This window comes from Oncorhynchus tshawytscha, linkage group LG03 (genome assembly GCF_018296145.1).
Source record: "Oncorhynchus tshawytscha isolate Ot180627B linkage group LG03, Otsh_v2.0, whole genome shotgun sequence".
Lineage (NCBI taxonomy): Eukaryota > Metazoa > Chordata > Actinopteri > Salmoniformes > Salmonidae > Oncorhynchus > Oncorhynchus tshawytscha.
In genome coordinates, this window is record NC_056431.1 from 64,869,170 (window position 1) to 64,894,870 (window position 25,701).

At 42.0% G+C, this 25,701-nt stretch overlaps 2 protein-coding genes across 10 annotated transcripts; both read left to right on the forward strand.

Moving 5' to 3' along the window:
• Positions 1-4,734: 4,734 nt before the first annotated feature.
• Positions 4,735-18,962, forward strand: LOC112241578 (ATP-dependent (S)-NAD(P)H-hydrate dehydratase). Of its 7 annotated transcripts, none has more exons than XM_024409658.2 (11): positions 4,735-4,901; positions 16,221-16,709; positions 16,914-17,061; positions 17,214-17,259; positions 17,354-17,442; positions 17,536-17,644; positions 17,740-17,790; positions 17,882-17,986; positions 18,059-18,179; positions 18,287-18,407; positions 18,572-18,962. In XM_024409658.2, exons 1-11 carry the CDS (start codon positions 4,886-4,888, stop codon positions 18,720-18,722), a joined length of 1,446 nt encoding a protein of 481 aa, XP_024265426.2. In that variant the 5' UTR covers positions 4,735-4,885; the 3' UTR covers positions 18,723-18,962. The 7 variants fall into 7 exon arrangements, with proteins under 7 accessions (XP_024265426.2, XP_024265439.1, XP_024265419.1 ...); XM_024409651.2 differs by lacking the exon at positions 4,735-4,901 and adding an exon at positions 11,386-12,894 and having other exon boundaries at positions 18,300-18,407; positions 18,572-18,712; XM_042319828.1 differs by lacking the exon at positions 4,735-4,901 and adding an exon at positions 11,390-12,894 and having other exon boundaries at positions 16,221-16,660; positions 16,913-17,061.
• Positions 18,963-19,063: 101 nt separating this feature from the next.
• On the forward strand, positions 19,064-25,454 carry LOC112241620 (inhibitor of growth protein 1). 3 transcript variants are annotated; one of them, XM_024409695.1, is made up of 5 exons: positions 19,064-19,514; positions 19,835-19,999; positions 20,401-20,549; positions 24,560-25,056; positions 25,105-25,454. In XM_024409695.1, exons 2-5 carry the CDS (start codon positions 19,861-19,863, stop codon positions 25,190-25,192), a joined length of 873 nt encoding a protein of 290 aa, XP_024265463.1. In that variant the 5' UTR covers positions 19,064-19,514; positions 19,835-19,860; the 3' UTR covers positions 25,193-25,454. The 3 variants fall into 3 exon arrangements, with proteins under 3 accessions (XP_024265463.1, XP_024265454.1, XP_024265457.1); XM_024409686.1 differs by having other exon boundaries at positions 24,560-25,454; XM_024409689.2 differs by lacking the exon at positions 19,064-19,514 and adding an exon at positions 19,558-19,709 and having other exon boundaries at positions 24,560-25,454.
• The last annotated feature ends 247 nt before the right edge of the window (positions 25,455-25,701 follow it).

Genomic DNA, 25,701 nt, shown 5'->3' on the forward strand with positions numbered 1-25,701 from the left:
ATTCTAAACAATTCACAGACAGTGTCACCAGCAAAGCATCCCCACACCATCACACCTCATTCTCCATGCTTTACGGTGGGAACCACACATGCAGAGATTAAAAATCTCAAATTTGGACTCATCAGACCAAAGGACAGATTTCCATCAGTCTAATGTCCTTTGCTCAAGTTTCTTGGCCCAAGCAAGTCTCTTCTTATTATTGGTGTCCTTTAGTAGTAGTTTCTTTGTAGCAAATCGACCATGAAGGCCTGATTTACGCAGTCTCCTCTGAACAGTTGATGTTGAGATGTCTGTTACTTGAACTCCGTGAAGCATTTATTTGGGCTGCAATCGGAGGTGCAGTTAAATCTAATTAATTCATCCTCTGCAGCAGAAGTAACTCTGGGTCTTCCTTTCCTGTGGTGGTGCTCATGAGAGACAGTTTCATCATAGAGCCAGTTTTGGCGACTGCACTTGAAGAAACGCATTGACAGACCTTCATGTCTTAAAGTAATCATGGACTGTCGTTTCTCTTTGCTTATTTGAGCTGTAATTGCTATATGTACTTGGTCTTTTACCAAATAGGGCTATCTTCTGTATACCACCCCTACCTTGTCACAACACAACTGATTGGCTCAAATGCAATTAAGAAGGAAAGAAATTACACAAATTAACTTTAACAAGGCACACCTGTTAATTGAAATGCATTCCAGGTGACGACCTCATGAAGCTGGTTGAGAGAATGCCAAGAGTGTGCAAAGCTGTCATCAAGGCAAAGGGTGGCGACTTTGAAGAATCTCAAATATAAAATATATTTTGATTTGTTTAACACTTTTTTGGTTATTACATGATTCCATATGTGTTATTTCATAGTTTTGATGTCTTCACTATTATTCTACAATGTAGAAAATAGTAAAAATAAGGAAAACCCTTGAATGAGTAGGTGTGTCCAAACTTAAATAAATAAATACATAAATACACACATAAATAGATAAATAAATAAATGGATGAGTGAATAATTGCACACATAAATAGATAAAATATTATGTAAATAATGAATCACACTTTCTTTCATTTTATTCTTCATTTATTTCTGTATTTATTCCTCCGATATGATAATGAAGGGGTGTCAAGCAAACATATGTGGGTGGCAGTGGTGTAAAATACTTAGGTAAAAATACTTTAAAGTACTACTTTAGTCATTTTTGGGGGTATCTGTACTTGAATTTACTATTTATATTTTTGACAACTTTAACTTTTACTTCAATACATTCCTAAAGAATATTATGTACTTTTCAACACCATACATTTTGCCTGACACCCAAAAGTACTAGTTACAATTTGAATGCTTAACAGTACAGGAAAAAGGTCAAATTCACACACGTATCAAGAGAACGTCCCTGGTCATCCCTACTGATCCACCTCTACGCGGACAACACCATTCTGTATACCTCTGGCACTTCTTTGGACACTGTATTAACTTATCTCCAGATGAGCTTCAATGCCATACAACTCTCCTTCCGTGGCCTCCAACTGCTCTTCAATGCAAGTAAAACTAAATGCATGCTCTTCAACCAATCGCTGCCCGCACCTGCCCGCCTGCCTAGAATCACAACTCTGGATCTTTCTGACTTAGAATATGTGGACAACTACAAATACCTAGGTGTCTGGTTAGACTGTAAACTCTCCTTCCAGACTCGCATTAAGCAATCCAAAATTAAATCTAGAATCGGCTTCCTAATCGCAACAAAGCATCCTTCACTCATGCTGCCAAACATACCCTCGTAAAACTGATCATCCTACCAATCCTCGACTTCGGCGATGTCATTTACAAAATAGCCTCAAACACTCTACTCAACAAATTGGATGCAGTCTATCACAGTGCCATCCATTTTGTCACCAAAAGCCCCATATACTACCCACCACTGCGACCTGTACGCTCTCGTTGGCTGGCCCTCGCGTCATACTCGTCGCCAAACCCACTGGCTCCAGGTCATCTACAAGCCTCTGCTAGGTAAAGCCCCGCCTTATCTCAGCTCACTGGTCACCATAGCAGCACCCACCCGTAGCACGCGCTCCAGTAGGTATATCTCACTGGTCACCCCCAGAGCCAATTCTTCCTTTGGCCGCCTCTCCTTCCACTTCTCTGCTGCCAATGACTGGAACGAACTGCAAAAATCTCTGAAGCTGGAGACTCTTACCTCCCTCACTAGCTTTAAGCACCAGCTGTCAGAGCAGCTCACAGATCACGGCACCTGTACACAGCTCATCTGTTAATAGCCCATCCAATCTACCTCATCCCCATACTGTATTTATTTATTTATCTTGCTCCTTTGCACCCCAGTATCTCTACTTGCACATTCATCTTCTGCACACCCTACCACTCCAGTGTTTAATAGCTATATTGTAATTACTTAGCCACCATGGCCTATTTATTGCCTTACTTCTCTTATCCTACCTCATTTGTACATGCTGTATATATATTCTTCTACTGTATTCTTGATTGTATGTTTGTTTATTCCATGTGTAACTCTGTGTTGTTGTATGTGTCGAAATGCTTTGCTTTATCTTGGCCAGGTCGTAGTTGTAAATGAGAACTTGTTCTCAACTAGCCTACTTGGTTAAATAAAGGTGTTCTCAACTAGCCTACTTGGTTAAATAAAGGTGTTCTCACCTAGCCTACTTGGTTAAATAAAGGTGTTCTCAACTAGCCTACTTGGTTAAATAAAGGTGTTCTCAACTAGCCTACTTGGTTAAATAAAGGTGTTCTCAACTAGCCTACTTGGTTAAATATAGGTGAAATAAATAAATAAAATAAATGTTAGAATTTCCTGCCCATGTTGCTGAACAATTCAACCCTTTTGTTAGTGTTCTTCAGGAAGTGTATAGGGGATGTCGTTCCTACTGTGACTATTAAAACCTACCCATACCAAACTGAAAGCGCGAACCACCGCATTTAACCACGGCAAGGTGACTGGGAATATGGTTGAATACAAACAGTGCAATTATTCCCTCCATAAGGCAATCAAACAGGCAAAATGTCAGTACAGAGACAAAGAGGAATTCAACGGCTCAGACACGAGACGTATGTGGCAGGGTCTACAATCACATACTACAAAGGGAAAACCAGTCGGTGTCCGCGACGTGGCGTCTTGCTCCGGGACAAGCTTAAACACATTTGCCTGCTTTGAGGATAACACAGTGCCACTGACACGGCCAGCTACCAAGGACTGTGGGCTCTCCTTCTCCGTGGCCGACGTGAGTAAGACATTTATGCGTGTTAACCCTCACAAGTCTGCCGGCCCAGACGGCATCCCTAGCCGCGTCCTCAGAGCATGCGCAGACCAGCTGGCTGGAGTGTTTTATAGACATATTCAATCTCTCCTTATCCCAGTCTGCTGTCCCCACTTGCTTCAAGATGTCCACCATTGTTCCTGTACCCAAGAAAGCAAAGGTAACTGAAGTAAATTATTATCGCTCCGTAGCACTCATTTTTGTCACCATCATAAAGTGCTTTGAGAGGCTAGTTAAGGATCATTTCACCTCCACCTTACATGACACCCTAGACCCTCTTCAATTTGCATACCGCCCCAATATATCCACAGATGATGCAATCACCATTGCACTGCACACTGCCTTATCCAAACTGGACAAGAGGAATACCTATGTAAGAATGCTATTCATTGACTATAGCTCAGCATTCAATGCCATTATACTCTCCAAGCTTATCATTAAGCTCGGGGCCCTGGGTCTAAACCCCGCCCTGTGCAACTGGGTCCTGGACTTCCTGACGGACTGCCCCCAGGCAGTGAAGGTAGCAAACAACACCTCCACTATGCTGATCCTCAACACAGGAGCCCCACAAGGGTGCATACTCAGCCCCCTCCTATACTCCCTGTTCACCCATGTCTGCGTGGCCATGCACCAACTCAATCATCAAGTTTGCAGATGATACAACAGTAGTAGGCCGGATTACTAGCCTGTTCACCCCGCTATCATTCAGAAGGCGAGGTCAGTACAGGTGCATCAAATCTGGGACAGAGAGAAGCTGTTTCTCAGTCTATCGCAAGGCCAAAAGACTGTTAAATAGCCATTACTAGCCGGTTAACACCTGGTTACTCAACCCTGCACCTTATAGGCTGCTGCCCTATGTACATAGACATGGAATCACTGGTCACATTAATAATGTTTACATACTGTTTTACTAATTTCATATGTATATACTGTACTGTATTTTAGTCAATGCCACTTAGACATTGCTTATCCTAATATTTATATATTTCCTAATTCCATTATTTTACTTTTAGATTTGTGTGTATTGTTGTGAATTGTTAGATACTACAGCATTGTTGGAGCTAGGAAAACAAGCATTTCGCTACACCCGCAATAACATCTGCTAAATATGCTTATGTGACCAATAAAATTGAATTTGATAGGTTGAAATTCACATTCAATATTCAGTTCATAAGCATTGACTAATGCCTCTAGGGCCGGTCAATGATTAGTCAATGATTGATTTAACCGACCTGGAAGACCAGGTGTGTTGAATTTAGCCAGTCGCTGATCAATTAGCTGAGTTGGTCAGGGCTGCGTTCAGCACATAAAAACTTAATAGAACATTCTGTTGAATGGAAATGTAGCTGTACTGAACGACCAGTTGAAAAACAGGGAGGGGTTGGGTCGTGGATTCAAAATGCACCCGTTGCCCTTTAAAATACCTCACTCATTGCTTCAAGCCACACCCACCCAACGGAGCAAACGTATCTCAAAGTCTGTTCAAGAACGTTTTGGGAAAACGTGGCACTCAGTACAAACCGTTCCGCAACGAAGCAAACTAAAATCCTGCAGTACCTGTGGCACTCCAAGAACAGGGTTGCCTACCCCTGCTCTAGGGTCCTGTGGTGAAATGACTGCTGTGCAAGGTATTTGGCAACAGCTTTCTTCCAAGGCCCATATTCACAAAGCGTCTGAGTGGGGATGGTTATCTAGGATAACCTCCTCATTGACAATGTAATTGTACTCAGTGTGAAGGCAAAACTGATCCTAAAATTAGTACTCCTACTCTTGAGATTCATTGTGAATATGGCCCCTGGCCTATCAGCATACTGGCCTATCAGCAATGCCACCACCTGAAATACAACAAAAACATGAATAAGAATGATCTTAGCCAGTAACACATGTAAATGTGCACAAGCCCCCTAATCAGCCAAATGATATGAAAACAACAGACTATTTGCAGTAAAATTAGGAGGTGCATTTTTCTTGACAACTTTAGGTCACACATACATGCATAAATAAACAAGCAGGGGAACAAAGTAGTTTGACAAAAATAGTCATTGTCAGTAACTGACTAGTCTTTAGAATATAGCTACCAATTATGTAGCTAGCTCATTTTCTTGAAATCTAGCTGGAGTCCACCTTGCTTGTTTGCTTACTAGCTAAGGTGAACTCTGTTGGTAGGAGTAAGCTACCGTTAGCTAGCTTCCACCAGAAGTTTCAAGATAGATGGCTGGTTAATGGATTTTTTTTTAAATCAACTTTAGCAATCAGATGAATAACTACCAAATATATTTGTTGACCTATGTGTCCCTTGCAGTAGCTGTGTGTGGGTAAAATCACTGGGGAAGCCAAGCCAGGGGGGAAAAGTGTGTTGTGATAATTGAGTTGTTTGCTCCATAACCTGTTAGTTCATATGCCTTGCCACCTTAATATGCACTACATGAGCAAAAGTATGTGGACCTGCTCGTCGAACATCTCATTCCAAAATCATGGGCATTAATATGGAGTTGGCCACTCCTTTGCTGCTATAACAGCTTCCACTCTTCTGGGAAGGCTTCCCACTAGATGTTGGAACATTGCTACGGGGACATGCTTCCATTCAGCCGCAAGAGTGTTAGAGAGGTTGGGCGATTTAAGCCTGGCTTGCAGTCAGCGTTCCAATTCATCCCAAAGGTGTTAGATGGGGTTGAGGTCAGGGCTCTGTGCAGGCCAGTCAAGTTCTTCCACACCAATCTCATCAAACCATTTCTGTATGGACCTCGCTTTGTGCATGGGGACATTGTCATGCTGAAATAGGAAAGGGGCTTCCCCAAACTGTTGCCACAAAATTGGAAGCACAGAATGGCCTTAAAATGTCATTGTATGCTGTAGTGTTAATATTTTCCTCCACTGGAACTAAAGGGCCTAGTCCGAACCATGAAAAACAGCCCCAGACCATTATTCCTCTACCACCAAACTTTACAGTTGGCACTATGCATTGGGGCAGGTAGCATTGGGGCAGTCTGTCAGACTGCCAGATGGTGAAGCGTGTTTCCACTGCTCCAGAGTCCAATGGCAGCGAGCTTTAGACCACTCCAGCCAACGCTTAGCATTGCGCATGGGGATCTTAGGCTTGTGTGCGCCTGCTCGGCCATGGAAACCCATTTCATGAAGCTCCATATGAACAGTTCACGTGCTGATGTTGCTTTCAGAGGCAGTTTGGAACTCTGTAGTGAGTGTTGCAACCGAGGACAAACTATTTTTATGCGCTACTCGCTTCAGCACTCGTCAGTCCTGTTCTGTGACCTTGTGTGGCCTACCACTTCGCAGCTGAGCCATTGTTGCTCCTAAACATTTCTACTTCACAATAACCGGGGCAGCTCTAGCAGGGCAGCAAATTGATGAACTGACTTATTGGAAAGTCACAGAGCTTTTCAGTAAGGCCATTCCACTGCCAATGTTGCATGGCTTTGTGCTCGATTTTATACACCCGTCAGCAATGGGTATGGCTGAAATAGCCGAATTCACTCATTTTGAAGGGGTGTTCACATACGTGTGTGTGTGTGTGTATATATATATATATATATATATATATATATATATATATATATACAGTGCCTTGCGAAAGTATTCGGCCCCCTTGAACTTTGCGACCTTTTGCCACATTTCAGGCTTAAAACATAAAGATATAAAACTGTATTTTTTGTGAAGAATCAACAACAAGTGAGACACAATCATGAAGTGGAACGACATTTATTGGATATTTCAAACTTTTTAACAAATCAAAAACTGAAAAATTGGGCGTGCAAAATTATTCAGCCCCTTTACTTTCAGTGCAGCAAACTCTCTCCAGAAGTTCAGTGAGGATCTCTGAATGATCCAATGTTGACCTAAATGACTAATGATGATAAATACAATCCACCTGTGTGTAATCAAGTCTCCGTATAAATGCACCTGCACTGTGATAGTCTCAGAGGTCCGTTAAAAGCGCAGAGAGCATCATGAAGAACAAGGAACACACCAGGCAGGTCCGAGATACTGTTGTGAAGAAGTTTAAAGCCGGATTTCTATACAAAAAGATTTCCCAAGCTTTAAACATCCCAAGGAGCACTGTGCAAGCGATAATATTGAAATGGAAGGAGTATCAGACCACTGCAAATCTACCAAGACCTGGCCGTCCCTCTAAACCTTCAGCTCATACAAGGAGAAGACTGATCAGAGATGCAGCCAAGAGGCCCATGATCACTCTGGATGAACTGCAGAGATCTACAGATGAGGTGGGAGACTCTGTCCATAGGACAACAATCAGTCGTATATTGCACAAATCTGGCCTTTATGGAAGAGTGGCAAGAAGAAAGCCATTTCTTAAAGATATCCATAAAAAGTGTTGTTTAAAGTTTGGCACAAGCCACCTGGGAGACACACCAACATGTGGAAGAAGGTGCTCTGGTCAGATGAAACCAAAATTGAACTTTTTGGCAACAATGCAAAACGTTATGTTTGGCGTAAAAGCAACACAGCTCATCACCCTGAACACACCATCCCGACTGTCAAACATGGTGGTGGCAGCATCATGGTTTGGGCCTGCTTTTCTTCAGCAGAGACAGGAAAGATGGTTAAAATTGATGGGAAGATGGATGGAGCCAAATTACAGGACCATTCTGGAAGAAAACCTGATGGAGTCTGCAAAAGACCTGAGACTGGGACGGAGATTTGTCTTCCAACAAGACAATGATCCAAAACATAAAGCAAAATCTACAATGGAATGGTTCAAAAATAAACATATCCAGGTGTTAGAATGGCCAAGTCAAAGTCCAGACCTGAATCCAATCGAGAATCTGTGGAAAGAACTGAAAACTGCTGTTCACAAATGCTCTCCATCCAACCTCACTGAGCTCGAGCTGTTTTGCAAGGAGGAATGGGAAAAAAATTCAGTCTCTCGATGTGCAAAACTGATAGAGACATACCCCAAGCGACTTACAGCTGTAATCGCAGCAAAAGGTGGCGCTACAAAGTATTAACTTAAGGGGGCTGAATAATTTTGCATGCCCAATTTTTCAGTTTTTGATTTGTTAAAAAAGTTTGAAATATCCAATAAATGTCGTTCCACTTCATGATTGTGTCCCACTTGTTGTTGATTCTTCACAAAAAAATACAGTTTTATATCTTTGTTTGAAGCCTGAAATGTGGCAAAAGGTCGCAAAGTTCAAGGGGGCCGAATACTTTCGCAAGGCACTGTATATATATATATATATATATATATATATATATAGGCAGAGGCAATAAGAAGACACCGTGGCAGAATAAATTCAACCACACCTTTTGTTTCATCCCAAAATCGGAGAGCAACATCTGTCTGGTGAAGTCCACAAAGCATATTGCATGTAACAAACAGTAACGTGACCTACAGATCAGTCAAGTTAATGTTATAGTTATTGCAAGGAAAAGGGGAGCTGCCTCCACTATTCCAGCACCATTTCAACTTCAACATTTCTACATCATCAAATCACCTAATACAGCGACAACTAAAAGATTCCAAAAACAATTTAGTCCAATCAACGTAAGCTAGATATCATGTGGCTGTCCATGTTACTGACTTCTGTGTATGTGTGCATAAGTAGAAAAACATGTTGACTCACCCGACTTTGACATTTGCCATCCTCCTCTTTCATGTTGCCTAAATGTATTTTTTTTCTCTTTTTTTTAACCTTTTATTTAACTAAGCAAGTCCAGTTAGGAACAAATTCGTATTTACAATGACAGCCTACACCGGCTAAACCCGGACGACGCTGGGTCAATTGTGCACTGCCCTATGGGACTCCCAATCACGGCCGGTTGTGATACAGCCTAAATGGTCCATGACTCTGTCATACAGTACACACTTTTAGTTTTTGTTGTCTTAGGCTACCTGGTTAACATTAGCCTACTACATCTAGCTACATATTAAAGAGTTGCAGTTAGTTTCGGAATGGGTAGCAAGGAATAAGTTAGTCCTAAATATTTCCAAAACTAAAAGCATTGTATTTGAGAAAAATCATTCACTAAACCCTAAACCTCAACTACATCTCATAATAAATCATGTGTAAAATGAGCAAGTTGAGGTGACTAAACTGCCTGGAGTAACCCTGGAATGTAAACTGTCATGGTCAAAACATACAACAGTAGCTAAGATGGGGAGAAGTCTGTCCATAATAAAGTGCTGCTCTGCCTTCTTAACACTAACAACAACATTAATGACATGCATCAATCTCCCATGGCTCAAAGTGGAAGAGAGATTGACTTCCTAATTTCTTATTTTTGTAAGAGGTGCTGAAGGTACAGAGCTGTCTGTTTTAAAATACTAGCACACAGCTCGGACACACATGCATACCCCACAAGACATGCCACCAGAGGTCTCTTCACAGTCCCCAAGTCCAGAACAGACTTTGGGAGGCGCACAGTACTACGTTGAGCCATGACTACATGAAACTCTTTTCCACATCAGGTAACTGATGCAAGCAGTAGAATCAGATTTAAAAAGCAGGTAAAAATACACCTTATGGAACAGAGGGACTGTGTGAAGTAACACAAACAGACACATGCATACACACACACACGATAACATACTCACTATACACACACATATACATGGACTTTGCATTGTAGATATCTGGTAGTGGACTATGGGCCTGAGGGCACACATTTAGTGTGTTGTGAATTATGTAATGAATGTATTGTAATGTTTTCAAAATTGTTTAACTGACTTCATTTTGCCGGACCCCAGGAAGAGTAGCTACTGCCTTGGCATCAGCTAATAGGGATCCATAATAAATACCAAAAATACCTTGTCACAACACAACTTATTGCCTCAAACTCATTAAGAAGCAAATAAATTACACAAATTAACTTTTAACAAGGCACACCTGTTAATTGAAATGCATTCCAGGTGACTACCTCATGAAGCTGGTTGAGAGAATGCCAAGAGTGTGCAAAGCTGTCATCAAGGCGGCAAAGGGTGGCTACTTTGAATAATCTCAAATCTAATATATATTTTGATTTGTTTAACACTTTTTGGGGTGGGGTATTACATGATTCCATAAGTGTTAGTTCATAGTTTTGATGTCTTCACTATTATTCTGCAATGTTGAATAAAGAAAAAGAAAGAAAGAAAAAGCCTGGAATCAGTAGGTGTGTCCAAACTTTTGACTGGTACTGTATATTACCCCTAAGGAGACTGAAAAGATTTGGCATGGGTCCCCAGATCCTCAAAAGGTTCTACAGCTGCACCATCGAGAGCATCCTGACTGGTTGCATCACTGCCTGGTATGGCAACTGCTCGGTCTCTGACTGCAAGGCACTACTGAGGGTAGACTGTACGGCCCAGTACATCACTGGGGCCAAGCTTCCTGCCATCCAGGACCTCTATACCAGTCGGTGTCAGAGGAAGGCCCTAAAAATTGTCTAAGACTCCAGCCACCCTAGTCATAGAATGTTCTCTCTGCTACCGCAAGGCAAGCGGTACCGGAGCGCCAAGTCTAGGTCCAAGAGGCTTCAAAACAGCTTCTACTCCCAAAGCCATAATACTCCTGAACATCTAGTCAAATAGCTACCCAGACTATTCACATTGCCCCCGCTCCCCTCTCCACACCACTGCCACTCTCTGTTGTCATCTATGCATAGTCACTTCAATTATCTCTACCTACATGTACATACTACCTCAACTAACCGGTGCCCCCGCACACCCCCTGTATATAATTTTTTTTTTTTTTTTTACTTACTCCTCTTTAATTACTTGTTACATTTTATCTCTTATTCCTATCTGTATTTTTTTTAAACTGCACTGTCGGTTAGGGGCTCATAAGTAAGCATTTCACTGTAAGGTCTACTACACTTGTTGTATTCGGTGCATGTGACTAATACGATTTGATATTATACTGTATTATTATATAGCTCTGGAGGCCTCTAGTGGCCTTCAGGGCATTTTAGCATGAAAAGTGCCATTGAGGGCTTCCACCATTTTAATGTAGTCAACTGGGTGGAATGTCCGACTTTATTGGCTGATCCCTCCTGATAACCCTGTTGGAGTCATGTCCAACCGGGACATCAGGAGGGATCAGCCAATCGTGAAGAAGAAAATTAACTACTTCAAAATGGAGATCGCTGTCAGACCTATATTGGCACATATATTTTTTTACTTCTATTTTCAAAGCAAAACACCACAAACTCATCGGGGAAAGAAAAAAGGCGAAACTGACCACCCGCCTTCCTTGTTCCTGCCCTGCCTCTTCCACCAATCCAAATGTTTCTTATGGACAGAAAAGAGCAGAGGCTCTGAGCTGTCCGATCAGGTCCATTGTCTACTTACTCGAAGTCCTTTATCTAGCTTTATGCTCCTATCAACACACTTCCTGTTTTTGTTTGGATCTTTTAGCGCCTCTCATCCCAGTGAAGCGTCTATCTATCCTATTTTCAGCAGTAACTCACAATTCGTGTCTAAGTAAGAACTGTCAGTGTGTGCGCGCCGCCTCTCATTACACGGTTTACCTACGGCTTCTAATAGGCTCGCAAGAGCATGACCGAATCATGCAAACATGGAACTTGGATATTTGGTTGTCTTTTGCCTCTACTGTTGATTGCTGTAACCTATATGAACGATGAAGTTAAAGTGGAAACAAAAAATACTGTACTGCTTTTTAAAATTATGTCGCTGTCACTTTTTATACACCACAATCCCTGAATCGTCCTATTTCCTTTAGGACCCAGTGGAGCTCTGTGAGCTAATCCCTGTGATGTAGTACACATGCTGTCCCTGGCCGTTGTTTTAGGTCATTGCTATTCGGAATCCTTGGGACGTCCCTACCTTAAACCCTAACCCTACCTTAACCATTTTGCATTTCATCTTCAAAGGGGGTAGTGACGTCCCAAGGATTCCGGATATCAATGACCGTTTATGTTGCGGTACTCGAGTGTATGGTGGGGGCCCATAATCAGTTTTGCAGACACTAATCTCCATTGTATGAAAGTGCATTGTCTGAAAAACAACATCTGGCTGCTGAATGTGCACCATCCATGTCCAGGTAAAATGTTACCTGTTACCTAGCCTTTCTTAATCAGGCTCTGAATGTCGAGGTTTGATACAGGTTGACCTTGCTTTAAAAGAAATTACGCATCAGTTGTTCTCGCACCTGCTAATTATGCTCGCCAATTCAACACGGGGCTTTCTCTGGTCGGATGTCGAAACCAGAACCTTGCTGAATATCTGGGGGGAGCGGGACATCCAGACGGCGTTGGGCGGAAACTTCCGAAACAGTCATGTCTACCGCGACGTCGCCAGAAGGTTGGTAATTATGGGGTTCGAAAGAACCCCAGAGCAGTGTAGGGTGCGAATCAAAAGCCTGAAAAGGCAGTTTATCCTGGCCAAGGAGGGCAACCTGAGGAACAACGGACAATACCACAAAATCTGCAAGTTCTACGATGCCATGGAGACGATACTAAGCTGCCGTCCCCAGATTGACCCCCAGGAGTTGTTAGACAGTGGGGCCGTGGGGGATGAGACCGAGGAGGAAGTGGACACAGACCCTCCACAGGACCCATACTTGGAGAGCACAGGGGAAAGCTCCTACCCAGAAACACAAGTGAAGCTCGAATACCCTCCCACCCCTGTGACAGTGGGAAATAGTAAGTACCATTAGTATGGCATGTCGTTACATTGTTATATGGATTATTTTGCAAATACAGGCCTTTTTGTGTCGCAGGGTTTGATTTTTAAGATACAATTTATTATTTCACATCCATTAAGTAGAGTAAAATTACCGTAACTTATTTTTCAGCTTTCAGTGAAAATATTTAATGCACCTGATTAAAAAAGAGTAAAATGGAAACTATATAAACTCAGCAAAAAAAGAAACGTCCTCTCACTGTCAACTGTGTTTATTTTCAGCAAAGTTAACATGTGTAAATATTTGTTTGAACATAACAAGATTCAACAACTGAGACATCATAAACTGAACAAGTTCCACAGACGTGACTAACAGATATGGAATAATGTGGCCCTGAACAAAGGCAGGGTCAAAATAAATCGAAAGTAACAGTCAGTATCTGGTGTGGCCACCAGCTGCATTAAGTACTGCAGTGCATCTCCTCCTCATGGACTGCACCAGATTTCCCAGTTCTTGCTGTGAGATGTTACCCCACTCTTCCACCAAGGCACCTGCAAGTTCCTGGACATTTCTGGGAGGAATGACCCTGGCCTTCACCCACCGATCCAACAGATCCCAGATGTGCTCAATGGGATTGAGATCCGGGCTCTTCGCTGGCCATGGCAGAACACTGACATTCCTGTCTTGCAAGAAATCACGCACAGAACGAGCAGTATGGCTGGTGGCATTGTCATGCTGGAGGGACATGTCAGGATGAGCCTGCAGGAAGGGTAGCACATGAGGGAGGAGGATGTCTTCCCTGTAACGCACAGCGTTGAGATTGCCTGCAATGACAACAAGCTCAGGCCGATGATGCTGTGACACACAGCCCCAGACCATGACGGACCCTCCACCTCCAAATCCAAACCGATCCCGCTCCAGAGTACAGGCCTCAGTGTAACGCTCGTTCTTTGGACGATAAACGTGAATCTGACCATCACCCCTCGTGAGACAAAACTGCGACTCGTCAGTGAAGAGCACTTTTTTGCCAGTCTTGTCTGGTCCAGCGATGGTGGGTTTGTGTCCATAGGCAACGTTGTTGCTGTTGATGTCTGGTGAGGACCTGCCTTTACAACAGGCCTACAAGCCCGCAGGTGTGATGTTCGGATGTACCGATCCTGTGCAGGTGTTGTTACACGTGGTCTGCCACTGCGAGGACAAGCAAATTACATAATATATATTTTTTTTTAAAGTTTGTGTACTTGGTTATTATGGATATGAATAGAGACAGTGGAGCTCATTGAGGGAGATTCAGAGTTTGATGCCAGGAAATGAGAGAAAATAAAGGTAAATATGTTTTGAGATATTGTACTTCATTATCAAATAGGCTATAATTTCAAATAATTATTTAGGATACATTGTATGTTTGATGTTCGACTTCATGCAAGAATCCCTGCTCTTTATGACCAAATACTGTAAAAATGTATTTCCCACCACATGTAATTACCACCACATAATGAACTGTGATGGTAAGGACAATGTGGTGGTAATGGCAAAATGTATCAGTCATCTCTCCAAAGTTCTCTGCCACCTTCATGAGTTGAATCCATTTGCCACTGTCTTCCATGTTGTAATAGATGCACCAACCACACAGTACAGATTCAAGAATAATGTATTCTACCTGAGCACAATTCCATTTCAACTGGGCTTTCAGAAGGTCACATGGGATTTTTTGGAGTCTGGACATGGGAAAGGTCCTGCGGATGAAATCGGTGCAGCTGTGAAGAGAAGTTCATTCCATAGTGGCAAGAGAAAATGACCTTCAGAATGGAAGGGTTCTACGAGGAACTTTCCAAAGAGCAGTCAAATGTGAAGCTCTTTTACGTCACAGAGCAAGAGATTGAGAATATTGATCCTCTGCTTCCAGATCGTATTGAGACGATCCGTGGAACAATGAAAATACACCAGGTAATATGTTTCATGTAAAACTATAGATTTGTAATTACAAAATGTAGATCAAATTGTAGATTTTCAAATCACTATCTTTTCATTCTAAGTCATTTATGTGTTTACTGAAGGTGTTAACAGAATGTGTTAGAGATTTCCTGTATATTCATCAATTTAAGAAATGTTCTATGTTGTTTACAGATCATCACTGCCATTACAGGACAAATCACATGGAGAGCTCTCAGTTGTTGGTGCTCAACTCCACATCTGTGATTGTTTTGGGCCACAGACCGTGATAATTCAACAGAGGCAGACAAAGCACAATCTTCATTTCAACCTGCACTGCACCACAACTATTTCGTAGTGCAAAACTGCCCATTGCAGACATACATGAGAGACTGATTGGAAAGTGGTGTGTTGTGAAATATGAATACCCTTACCCTGGTATTATACAAGATGTTGATGCAGAGAGCAGTGCTCTAGTCAAGACGATGAGTCGTGTGAGAGCAAACAGATTATTTTGGCCAACGAGAGAGGAAATTGTATGGTACCAACCAGAGAATGTGCTTGGGCTTGTCCCTGAGCCTCATCCAGTGACTAAACGGCATATGATGCCTGATGGCGCAGTCTGGGAGGAAATTTGCTCTCTCGTTAAGCAATAGAGTCTTGAGTGAGCACATACCTGTCTCATGAGCCTGAATCAATAGACTGCAGCCAGTGAACAACAATTTGTTTAATGTCAACTAGTGTTTACAACCTTGTAGATGTATTTCTGCCTAATGCATTGAATCCAACAATTGTTCTAAAATACGCTTTAAGTTCTTGAGGCATGTAACCTTTTGTTTTTTGAGGTTTTGAATTGTGTTCTATATCTTCAATAAAATGAAACATGTACAACTGTGACGTTCAAAATATTTAATGGTATTTTTAAGTTTTATATGAAATGTAATTTCCACCACACTGTCATTACCATCACGGTAAATGTGTATTAAATGTGTATTAAAATTACAATTGATATTGATTATGATTCCCATATGTGAACCTTGTATATGCTTGTTCTTAAGATAATTCCTAAAATGTCAAATATTAAGATTTTGATGTGGTAAATACATGTTTCTGAGTTTCATCAAGGCATATATGGACAATTTTATGACGTGGTGGTATTGACATTTCCCCTCAGGTATTTGGGGAAACCTATAAAAAATCTTTCTACTCTTAAATAGTATGGTCTCAGCTACTATTTGATCTTGTTTCCGGATAGAGTGAAGAAAATATTCATATAGATTAAAAAAAGTTTCAAGAGGTTTCATTTTCAAAAACATCCAAAAAAGTGCCCGTATTTGCGAAATCAACGATAGCTAGTATACCAATACTACCACAGTGGCAGCTCTCAAACCTCCATCCACTCCTCCTCAACAGGCACTACAGTCAGACAGATCAGCAGCCAGTCAGCTGGTGGGCCATCCTCCAAGCGACCCAAGAAGCGGCACGCCGACCTGGCCCTGGACAGTGTGACGAAGCGCCTCCTGGAGCAAAGTGCTGAGCAGAACTTCTACCAGATGGAGGAGCAGCGTCTGCAGGCCGAGGACCACCGGCGAGAAGCCAAACATGCCCGTGAGCTCCACATGCTCCAGGTGTTGGGACAGATGTTTTCCAGCATCGCCACCAGGAACCCTGTCGCCACAGCTACCCCAAACACAGCAATGCCGCCTGCTCTGAATACCATGGAGTCCATGCAGCCAGGTGTGCCCATGTCCGCCTCTGGCCAAATGAGGCGTGGTCGGTCGAGTCACCGCCGAGTCCGCTCGCCCCAGCCCCAGGCTGAGTGGCCCAGCCACCACAGTCATCCGCAGTCCCAGGCTGAGTGGCCCAGCTACCACAGTCAACCACAGTCCAACGCAGGTTTAGGTATTTGCTTCTCTTACTCAGTTGGCCTGTGTTTAACCAATGGCCAGCTCTGGTGAGACTGCTTGTCAACAGGTCAAACAGAACTGAATAAGGCTGAAACAGACCCACAAAGACATCTAGGCTGAACTAAATGCACACACAAGCAGTTAGCGCAGGGAAGTGACAAGTTTTAAGTAAACTCTGAATACTTCTCTCCTTTTTCAGTCCTCGAGCGCTCCTTCTCCCTTGGGACAGCAGCACGCCGAGGAATGGATGATATCCTTCCACTGGTGAAGAATATAGTCCCTCAGCTGACGTCTAAAAAGCACAAAGGCCAAGATGGGCAGATTGCGATTATTGGGGGATGTCAGGAGTAAGTTATCCAAGTGACCCAGCCCCACCTTTAACTTGGATTTCTAAATTAAGGTTTTCTGGAGTATACCCATATTGTGTGAGGTACCAAAGATATTCTAAAATGTTCTTCTTTGTATCCTTCTTTCTGATTGTTTTTCTTGTCATGGTAAGGTATACAGGAGCTCCGTACTTTGCTGCTATCTCTGCATTGAAAGTGGTAAGCACAAAGTAGCTTTCTTGGTCCTGTGTCATTTTTTACTCTGGGAAAGACATTGATATGATGACAAAACCTCTGCTGTATCACTTCCCAGGGGGCCGACGTGTCACACGTATTCTGCGCTAAAGCTGCAGCAACAGTGATCAAATCCTACAGTCCGGAGCTCATAGTTCATCCTGTGCTGTAAGTTCTGTCTAGGAATGGAAGCCTATTTGTAAGCAGTGTGCATATAATGGATGTCTTTGTTGATGATAACTGTGTTAATATTATCTATAGGGACAGCCCCAATGCAGTGGAGGAGATAGAGAAATGGCTCCCCAGACTTCACTGCCTGGTGGTGGGCCCGGGGCTGGGCAGAGACGAAATGCTGCTGAAAACCGCCAAGGCACATGGGACACTGAACACACACACACACACACAGTCAATTTTAGTTGACAGTTGACATATTACCAATGTTTTCATGACTTTTTTTCTCTTCAGGAAGTAATTGAGAAGTCCAAAGCAAGAGATATCCCTATAGTTATTGATGCAGTAAGTACTATACACAAAACATATTTTCACTTTGTTAATAGATTTAGATTTCTTCACAAAGATGTGCAGTGATTGTATGTTCCACCAATAGGACGGGCTGTGGCTGGTTGCTCAGCAACCATCAGTCATCCAAGGGTACAAGAAGGGCATCCTCACTCCCAACTACATGGAATTCACCCAGTTGTATGAGGCTATGGTGAGTCTGCCAGTTCAGCTCTGTGTGTGTTGTGTGTTTATCATTATCCTACTGTCTGTCTGTCTTTTTCAGCACCATGAGCCTCTGGATAGCAGTGACCATCAGAGGAGTGCCATGGAGCTCAGTGTTGCCATGGGCAACCTGACTGTGGTGCTCAAGGGGGAGGACGACCTTATCACTGACGGCAACAAGGGTTAGTGTCTGTCACGCGCACACGCACAGCTACACTTAGACTAAATGCGACATTCACACAATTTCCTGTAAAGCTCTGACTGTGTCCTGTGTCTCTGTGACGTCCAGTGATCTTGTGCAGACAGGAGGGCAGCGGGTGTAGGTGTGGGGGACAAGGTGACCTCCTATCTGGCTCTCTGGGAGTGCTGGCACACTGGGCATATACCTCCTCAGCAGACATGACCAAAAGGTACCATATTCATTACCATTATGTGCTTATACACTGACATGGCCAAAATGAATATAGTTCTATGAGAACATTAGAAGGGGCTGCCATTGTTACTTAGTTGGCCTAATTGGACCGTTTATTTGTCATTGCCGTAACTGTAATATGTTCTCCAATCTCTGCCTCAGTGTGAACCCGTCAGTGGTGGCAGCGTTCGGGGCCTGTTCTCTGACCAGACAGTGTAACAAACAGGCCTTTCACAAACATTGGCGAGCCACCACCACCACAGACATGATCCAGGAGATCAGCTCCGCCTTCAAAAAACTATTTGAGAGCTGAGAACGGTCTACAGGGGTCCAAGATACTCACATACGTACTGTACATACACTTACATACATGCATACATACTGTACATAGACATAACGACACACTCTTCCATGGGAATCCTGAGAATCCATTCTCTATCTTTACTGTCATCCAGAATAGAATCTTGGTGACAGTATGGCACCGGTGTGGTCTCCTGTTTTTGTCATAAACATCTTTTACATTGTAAATATTAAAATGTTGTTTGAAAGTTAACTTCTTTGTTCTGTCTTCTACCTCCCTCACAGTGTTGCACAGAGTTAGATTATCCAATGTATCAATGATAACAGTCAGCTCAAACAGTGCGAGATGCCTGCGATGGAGAGAAACTTTGTTTACATTTTAAATAATTGCCATTCTGTCATACTGCCACCTGAGGGCGCATACATTGTATTTACGATTTACCGGGTTATCGCCTTCATAAAATCAGAGCAAAACTATGGAACTGTATCAAGCTAAGATGTAACATCAACATGTCAGGCATCAACCATTTTCACAAGATCTGCATAATTGTAAACTAAATGCATTAAAACAATAGACTTAAAAACAGATTCAAACGTCGTTGCCGAAAAAGTATCTTCACAAAAAAATTAATCAACACATGTCGAGTTTGTTTCACGGGATGCGCATGCGCAAAACAAACCGGTTTATTTGTTCAACTCAAATTTACCGTTCTTCACGCTCTAATCAATGCACGGTTAGAATATTCTCCAGTTGGATTGAATACATTGTATGAGCTTCAGTAAACGGAAAAATATAACGTTTCTGGTGAGTAAAAATGGGTCGTTTGCATTACTTCATTAGCGTGTTCAGACCGTAATCAGTGTGAAGGCTGTAACGACGTTACCGCTACTAGCTAATTGTAGCTAGTTCGCTAACACAGTAGGCGCTAAGAGCCTGAAGCTTCCTCCTGTTAAACGTTAGATAGTGGAACTAGGTTTCATGGATACAGTAAGGGAAAAGGTCAGCTTAAACGTAAAATAGATTTATTCGTCCAACGTGTACTGTAGGATTGAGTTTCGGATGTTCTGTGTGCCATAATGTTGTAGAAGGATGTTCTGTGTAACATTTTATTTTTTTGTGGACAGCTTCGTGTGGACATTGACTGACGAGAATGTTAAATTCGTCTAACGGCGACCCGGTCCACGTCGTTTCAAATTATGTGGAAGAATATTTGGATTTGGTCGAATCACTGCCTTTCGACATACAGAGGAGTGTGTCGCTTATGAAGGAAATTGATGCGACATATCAAGGTAAATCGTTCACGTTTCATCCACTGACCAACTTTGCTAGCTACCTGCTAGGTAACGTTAATCAATATAGCCAGTTTACATAACTGCTACGACTCAGTTAACCTAGCAAGCTGAAGTTACGCTGCTAGTTTCTAGCAGTAGCTGGGTACTGGCGTCCAGATGTACAGGCTAGCTAGCTTGTATCATTCGATTAAGTTATTTGAATAAAAGGTGTCTACTATTTTATGTAAAATTTAAAACAATATTCGTTTCAAGTTATGTAAATGTATTTAGCTTACTAGAGTAATACACGTTTGTTTAGCTCCATAATAAAACTGCCACTCCATCCACTTTACGCTATCTATGGGCCATGTTTGTTATATCTCTTGGATCCTATGGCCCGGCCCGCCTGCCTGCCTCAGATGGCCTGCAAGAGTTGGATGACGTTTATGAGCGCTACAGTCGGGAGTCCGACCCTCTCCAGCGGCATAGACTTCAACTGGCCATCCAGAGAGCTCTTATCCGCAGCCAGGAGCTGGGAGATGAGAAGATCCAGATTGCTGGGCAGATGGTGCGTGAACGTGGCTGGCTGCCTGTATTATTGTTTATGGACAAAAGTGTCTCCCCTTTTATACTTTGCTTAAACCACTTTTTCAATTTTCGCCTAAAATGACATACCTAAATCTACCTGCCTGTAGCTCAGGTCCTGAAGCAAGGATATGTGTATTATTGATACCATTTGAAAGGAAACACTTTGAAGTTTGTGGAAATGTGAAATTAATGTAGGAGAATAACATATTAGATCTGGTAAAATAAAATACAAAAGGAATACTTTTTTGGTTTTTTCTGTGCCATTTTTGAAATGCAATAGAAAGGGCATAATTAATTATTCTAGCCCGGGTGCAATTCAGACTTTGGCCACTATATAGCAGCACTTTATGTGCAAAGTCTGAGTGATGCAGTGAAATCTTGCATATCTATTCAAAATGTTGTATCAAGACTGCCCAAATGTGCCTTATTGGTTTATTCATACATTTTCAAGTTCATAATTGTGCGCACTTCTCAAACAATAGCATGGTATTCTTTCACTATAATAGCTACTGTAAATTGGACAGTGCAGTTATATTAACAAGAATTTAAACTTTCTGCCCATATCAGATATGTATATGTCCTGGGAATCTTTTTTTTGTTTCTTACAACCTCATGCTAATCACATTAGCCTACGTTAGCTCAACTGTCCTGCGGACAGAATAAGTTTGATTTTCCAACTTGAAAAGCAATAATATTGATGGATGAGGCTGCAACAAAGCCCATATTGGTCACTCTCCTTGACCAACTTGCAATACCAGTCAAAGGTTTGGACACCTACTCATTCAAGGGGTTTTCGTTATTTTTTACTATTTTCTACATTGTAGAATAATAGTGAAGACATCAAAACTATGAAATAACACATATGGAATCATGTAGTAACCAAAAAAGTATTAAACAAATCTAAATATATTTGAGATTCTTCAAAGTAGCCACCCTTTGCCTTGATGACAGCTTTGCACATGCTTGGCATTCTCTCAACCAGCTTCACCCGGAATGCTTTTCCAACAGTCTTGAAGGAATTCCCCCACAAGCTGTGCACTTGTTGGCTGCTTTCCTTAACTCTGCGGTCAAATTCATCCCAAACCATCTCAATTGGGTTGAGGTCAGGTGATTGTAGAGGCCAGGTCATCTGATGCAGCAGTCCATCACTCTCCTTGGTCAAATAACCCTTACACAGCCTGGAGGTGTGTTTTGGTCATTGTCCTGTTGAAAAACAGTCCCACTTAGGGCTAAGTGATATGGCCAAAATATTATATCACGGTATTTGTAAAAAATAAAATAAAAAATGGTATGGTATTTTTAGTTTTGAATAATCAAAGTTCTATGTTTGCTTTGTGAGTAGTGAGTGATCCTAGGGTGGCAACATGTACATTCTAAGCAATTTCAATGAGTCTTTCTCCATTCTGATTGTTTTATACTGTTCAATTCAACTTCAACCAAAACACATTTCAGCACTTATCACTTCTGCGTTTCCTGCACTCAGTTGCAGTGGTGGAAAAAGTACCCAATTATCATACTTGAGTAAAAGTAAAGATACATTAATAGAAAATTACTCAAGTAAATGGGATTCACCCTGTAAAATACAACTTGAGTAAATGTCTAAAAGTATTTGGTTTTAGATATACTTAAGTACCAAAAGTAAATGTAATTGATAAAATGTACTTAGCTATCAAAGTAAAAGTATAAATCGTTTCAAATTCCAAATATTAAGCAAACCAGGTGGCCCCATTTTCTTGTTTTTATTTACAGATAGCCAGGGGCACACTCCAACACTCAGACATAATTTACAAACAAAGCATTTGTGTTTGAGTCTACCAGATCAGAGGCATTAGATGACATGGGATATTCTCTTGACAATTGTGTGAATTGGACCATTTTCCTGTCCTGCTAAGCATTCAAAATGTAACAAGTACTTTTAGGTATCAGAGAAAATGTATGGAGTAAAAATGTACATATACCCCAAAATAAGACTTAAGTAAAAACACTTTCAAGTACTACTTAAGTACTTTACAACCACTGCTCAATTGAGAATTCTCACACTGCCACATAGGGCTGCATGATATGGGCAAATAATCTAGGATTGTTTTTTTTTTTTAACCAAATGTTGCAATTGTGATTTGACTTGCGAATTAGAGCAAAACTGTTGGAATCTTGGAAATATAATGACTAATCTAATTCTATAGTTAGAATATAATAGTGGGCATTTTGAATACAGTGTTTGAGATGGCAACTAATTAAAATGCCAGGAAGGCGTTATTGTGACAGGGTAGGAACTAAAGTTTTGATAAGTGTTTCCTAGGGGACCCTATGAGCTTTGGCTACGTTGCATGTTTTCTCTTAGCTACATGAAGCTAACATTCTTGCTTTGCATATTCCTCATTGATTTAGAAGATGCTGTTACACAAACAACATGCTGATTTAGGTCTACACCATCACCTGTATTAGCTAGCTACGTTTGCTCTTACTCAGTAGCTATTAGCATTAGCGGCTAATAATTAGCGTCCCACAAGATTTAGGGCAACTTGCTAAGAAATTGACAAACTAGCTGTTTACTGATGTAAAGAAACACAAACTTAGTGTCATTATAGAACGCTAGTTGATTCTATATATAAGCAAAGTGAAAACCGCATTCTTGACTGAACGCAAGTGTCTCGTGGTTGAAGTCAAATGCGCTCCTTCAGTGACAGGGGGCGTGGCTGTGTGTGGAACGGAGAACAGGGCGGAGAGAGATGATTCAAGTAGCGAAGTAAACTATCAAAATTACACATTACAACATTACACATTGTTGTAGGATGTCCCTTGGGGGTATCCGTTCCTATATATGACATGCGAGGGTTAGGTTAATAAACAGGCTAGAGCTAGAATCTCGTTGTCGCGCGTCCTTATTTTTAGCTCATACTACACACATGGCGTATCACATTTAACCAACCAAACATTCAAATACTGGTTTAGAAGGTAAAGTAAAAACCCAAACTGGTCACTGCATCAATACCGGTATATCATAAAATGCGGTATATGTGCAAACCAGATGGGATGGCTTATTGCTGCAGAATGCTATGGAAGCCATGCTGGTTAAGTGTGTCTTGAATTCTAAATACATAAGACAGTGTCACCAGCAAAGCACCATCACACCACCTCCTCCATGCTTCACTGTGGGAACCACACATGCGGAGATCATCCGTTCACCTACTCTGCATCTCAAACACACAAGGGTTGGAAACAAGAAATCTCAAATTGGCCCAAGCAAGTCTCTTATTGGTGTCATTTTAGTAGTTTCTTTGCAGCAATTGACAGTCTCCTCCTAATAGTTTATGTTGGGATGTGTCTCTTGAACTCTAAAGGATTTATTTGGGCTGTAAATTCTGAGGCTGGTAACTCAAGTGAACTTATCCTCTGCAGCAGAGGTAACTCTGGGTCTTCCTTTCCTTTGGCAGTCCTCATGAGAGCCAGTTTAATCATAGCGCTTGATGGTTTTTGCAACTGCACTTAAAGAAACAAAGTTTTTGACATTTTCCGCATTGACTAACCTTCGTGTCTTAAAGTAATGATGGACTGTCGTTTCTCTTTGCTTATTTGAGCTGTTCTTGCGATAATATGGACTTGGTCTTTAGCCATATTTGGAAATCTTCTGTGTAACAACCCTATCTTGTCGCAACAACTGATTGGATCAAATTAACTAACAAGGCACACCTGTTAATTGAAATTCATTCCAGTTAACTACCTCATTAACCTTGTTGAGAGGTTGCCAATATTGTCCAAAGCAAAGGGTGGCTACTTTGAAGAATCACATATTTTAATGTAAAAAAAAATGGGTTACTACATGATTCCATATGTGTTATTTCATAGTTTGTCTTATTCTACAATGTAAAAAAATTAACTGGAATGAGTGGGTTATCCAAACTTTTGACTGGTACTGCATGTCACCTCACTGATCAAAACCCACAGTGTTTAAAATATATATACAGACATACTCACTCTGTACTGTTCCAGGTGGAGTTGGTGGAGAACTGTAGCAGACAGGTGGACTGGCATTCTGAGCTCCTCCACGCCTCCAAGGAGAACCCTGATACACATGTACCCACATCAACTGCCATGACAACGACCGCAGCCTCCATAGCGCCGTCGGCAGAAACAACAACTCCGGGCAAAGCTGGTCACCATGACAAGAGGCGTGACGAGGTGACACCGTGCTCAGCCGGCGGGGGGGACAAGTCTGGCGGGAAACGGTCACGGCGGCAGAAAAGCGGAGAGAATTGGGAGAGCTATGGAAGCATGGGTCATGTTGATGAGGTGGCCATGGGGGTGCCCAGAGAGAAGAGGGCCAAAACATCGTCCAAGAAGAAGAAGAGGTCAAAGGGCAAGTCGGAGAGGGAAGTGTCACCCCTAGACCTGCCCATCGACCCAGACGAGCCCACTTACTGCCTGTGTGAACAAGTATCCTACGGCGAGATGATTGGCTGTGATAACGACGAGTGTCTCATCGAGTGGTTCCACTTCTCCTGTGTGGCGCTACATCACAAGCCCAAGGGGAAGTGGTTCTGCCCCAAATGCAGGGGCGAGAATGAGAAGACAATGGACAAGGCCCTAGAGAGGGCGAAGAAGGAAAGGGCCTACAACAGGTAGCTTCTCTACCTAGCCCAGCGGACATTGTCATGTTAGGTTAGTTTTTTTCTACTTCCAATGCTGTTTGAAAATGAATTGGAAAGAGGGACTTATTTTAGTAAATGCTGTACTGGAAGATGGACATCCTGGTTCACGACAGATACAGTATAATGTAATAGATCATTTTATCAAATAGCCACACCAATGATTGACATTGCTGTATCACCTTAATGCTCTTCTGAACAAATAAAAAATTAATCCAAGATTGTGCAATACATCTGAACTTCCTGTTGAATTGTCTTTGTGTGTATCTGAGATGTGACTGCCCTTTGCTTGAAGTGCCATTACTGATAGGACTGCCCTAGCAAAATGCATTGTAGACACTTAAGAGATGATTAAGTTGGAAATGTTTTATGGAGTGTGTGACATCAAATCCCCTTGGCAATGGGCGTGTTCATGAGGACTTTCACTTGACACCAGTAAGGTGAATTAAATGTATCTAGTCCAACGGTAGTAAAGTATTTACATCA

Excerpts from the sequence above, each read along its gene's own strand:
- LOC112241578 (XM_024409646.2), top strand. The coding sequence starts at position 12,411 with ATGCTCGCCAATTCAACACGGGGCTTTCTCTGGTCGGATGTCGAAACC. Across the intron at positions 17,443-17,535 it reads CTCATAGTTCATCCTGTGCT|GGACAGCCCCAATGCAGTGG; the intron begins GTAAGTTCTGTC and ends TATTATCTATAG. Across the intron at positions 17,645-17,739 it reads TGCTGCTGAAAACCGCCAAG|GAAGTAATTGAGAAGTCCAA; the intron begins GCACATGGGACA and ends TTTTCTCTTCAG.
- LOC112241620 (XM_024409686.1), top strand. The coding sequence starts at position 19,861 with ATGTTAAATTCGTCTAACGGCGACCCGGTCCACGTCGTTTCAAATTAT. Across the intron at positions 20,000-20,400 it reads AATTGATGCGACATATCAAG|ATGGCCTGCAAGAGTTGGAT; the intron begins GTAAATCGTTCA and ends TGCCTGCCTCAG. Across the intron at positions 20,550-24,559 it reads TCCAGATTGCTGGGCAGATG|GTGGAGTTGGTGGAGAACTG; the intron begins GTGCGTGAACGT and ends GTACTGTTCCAG.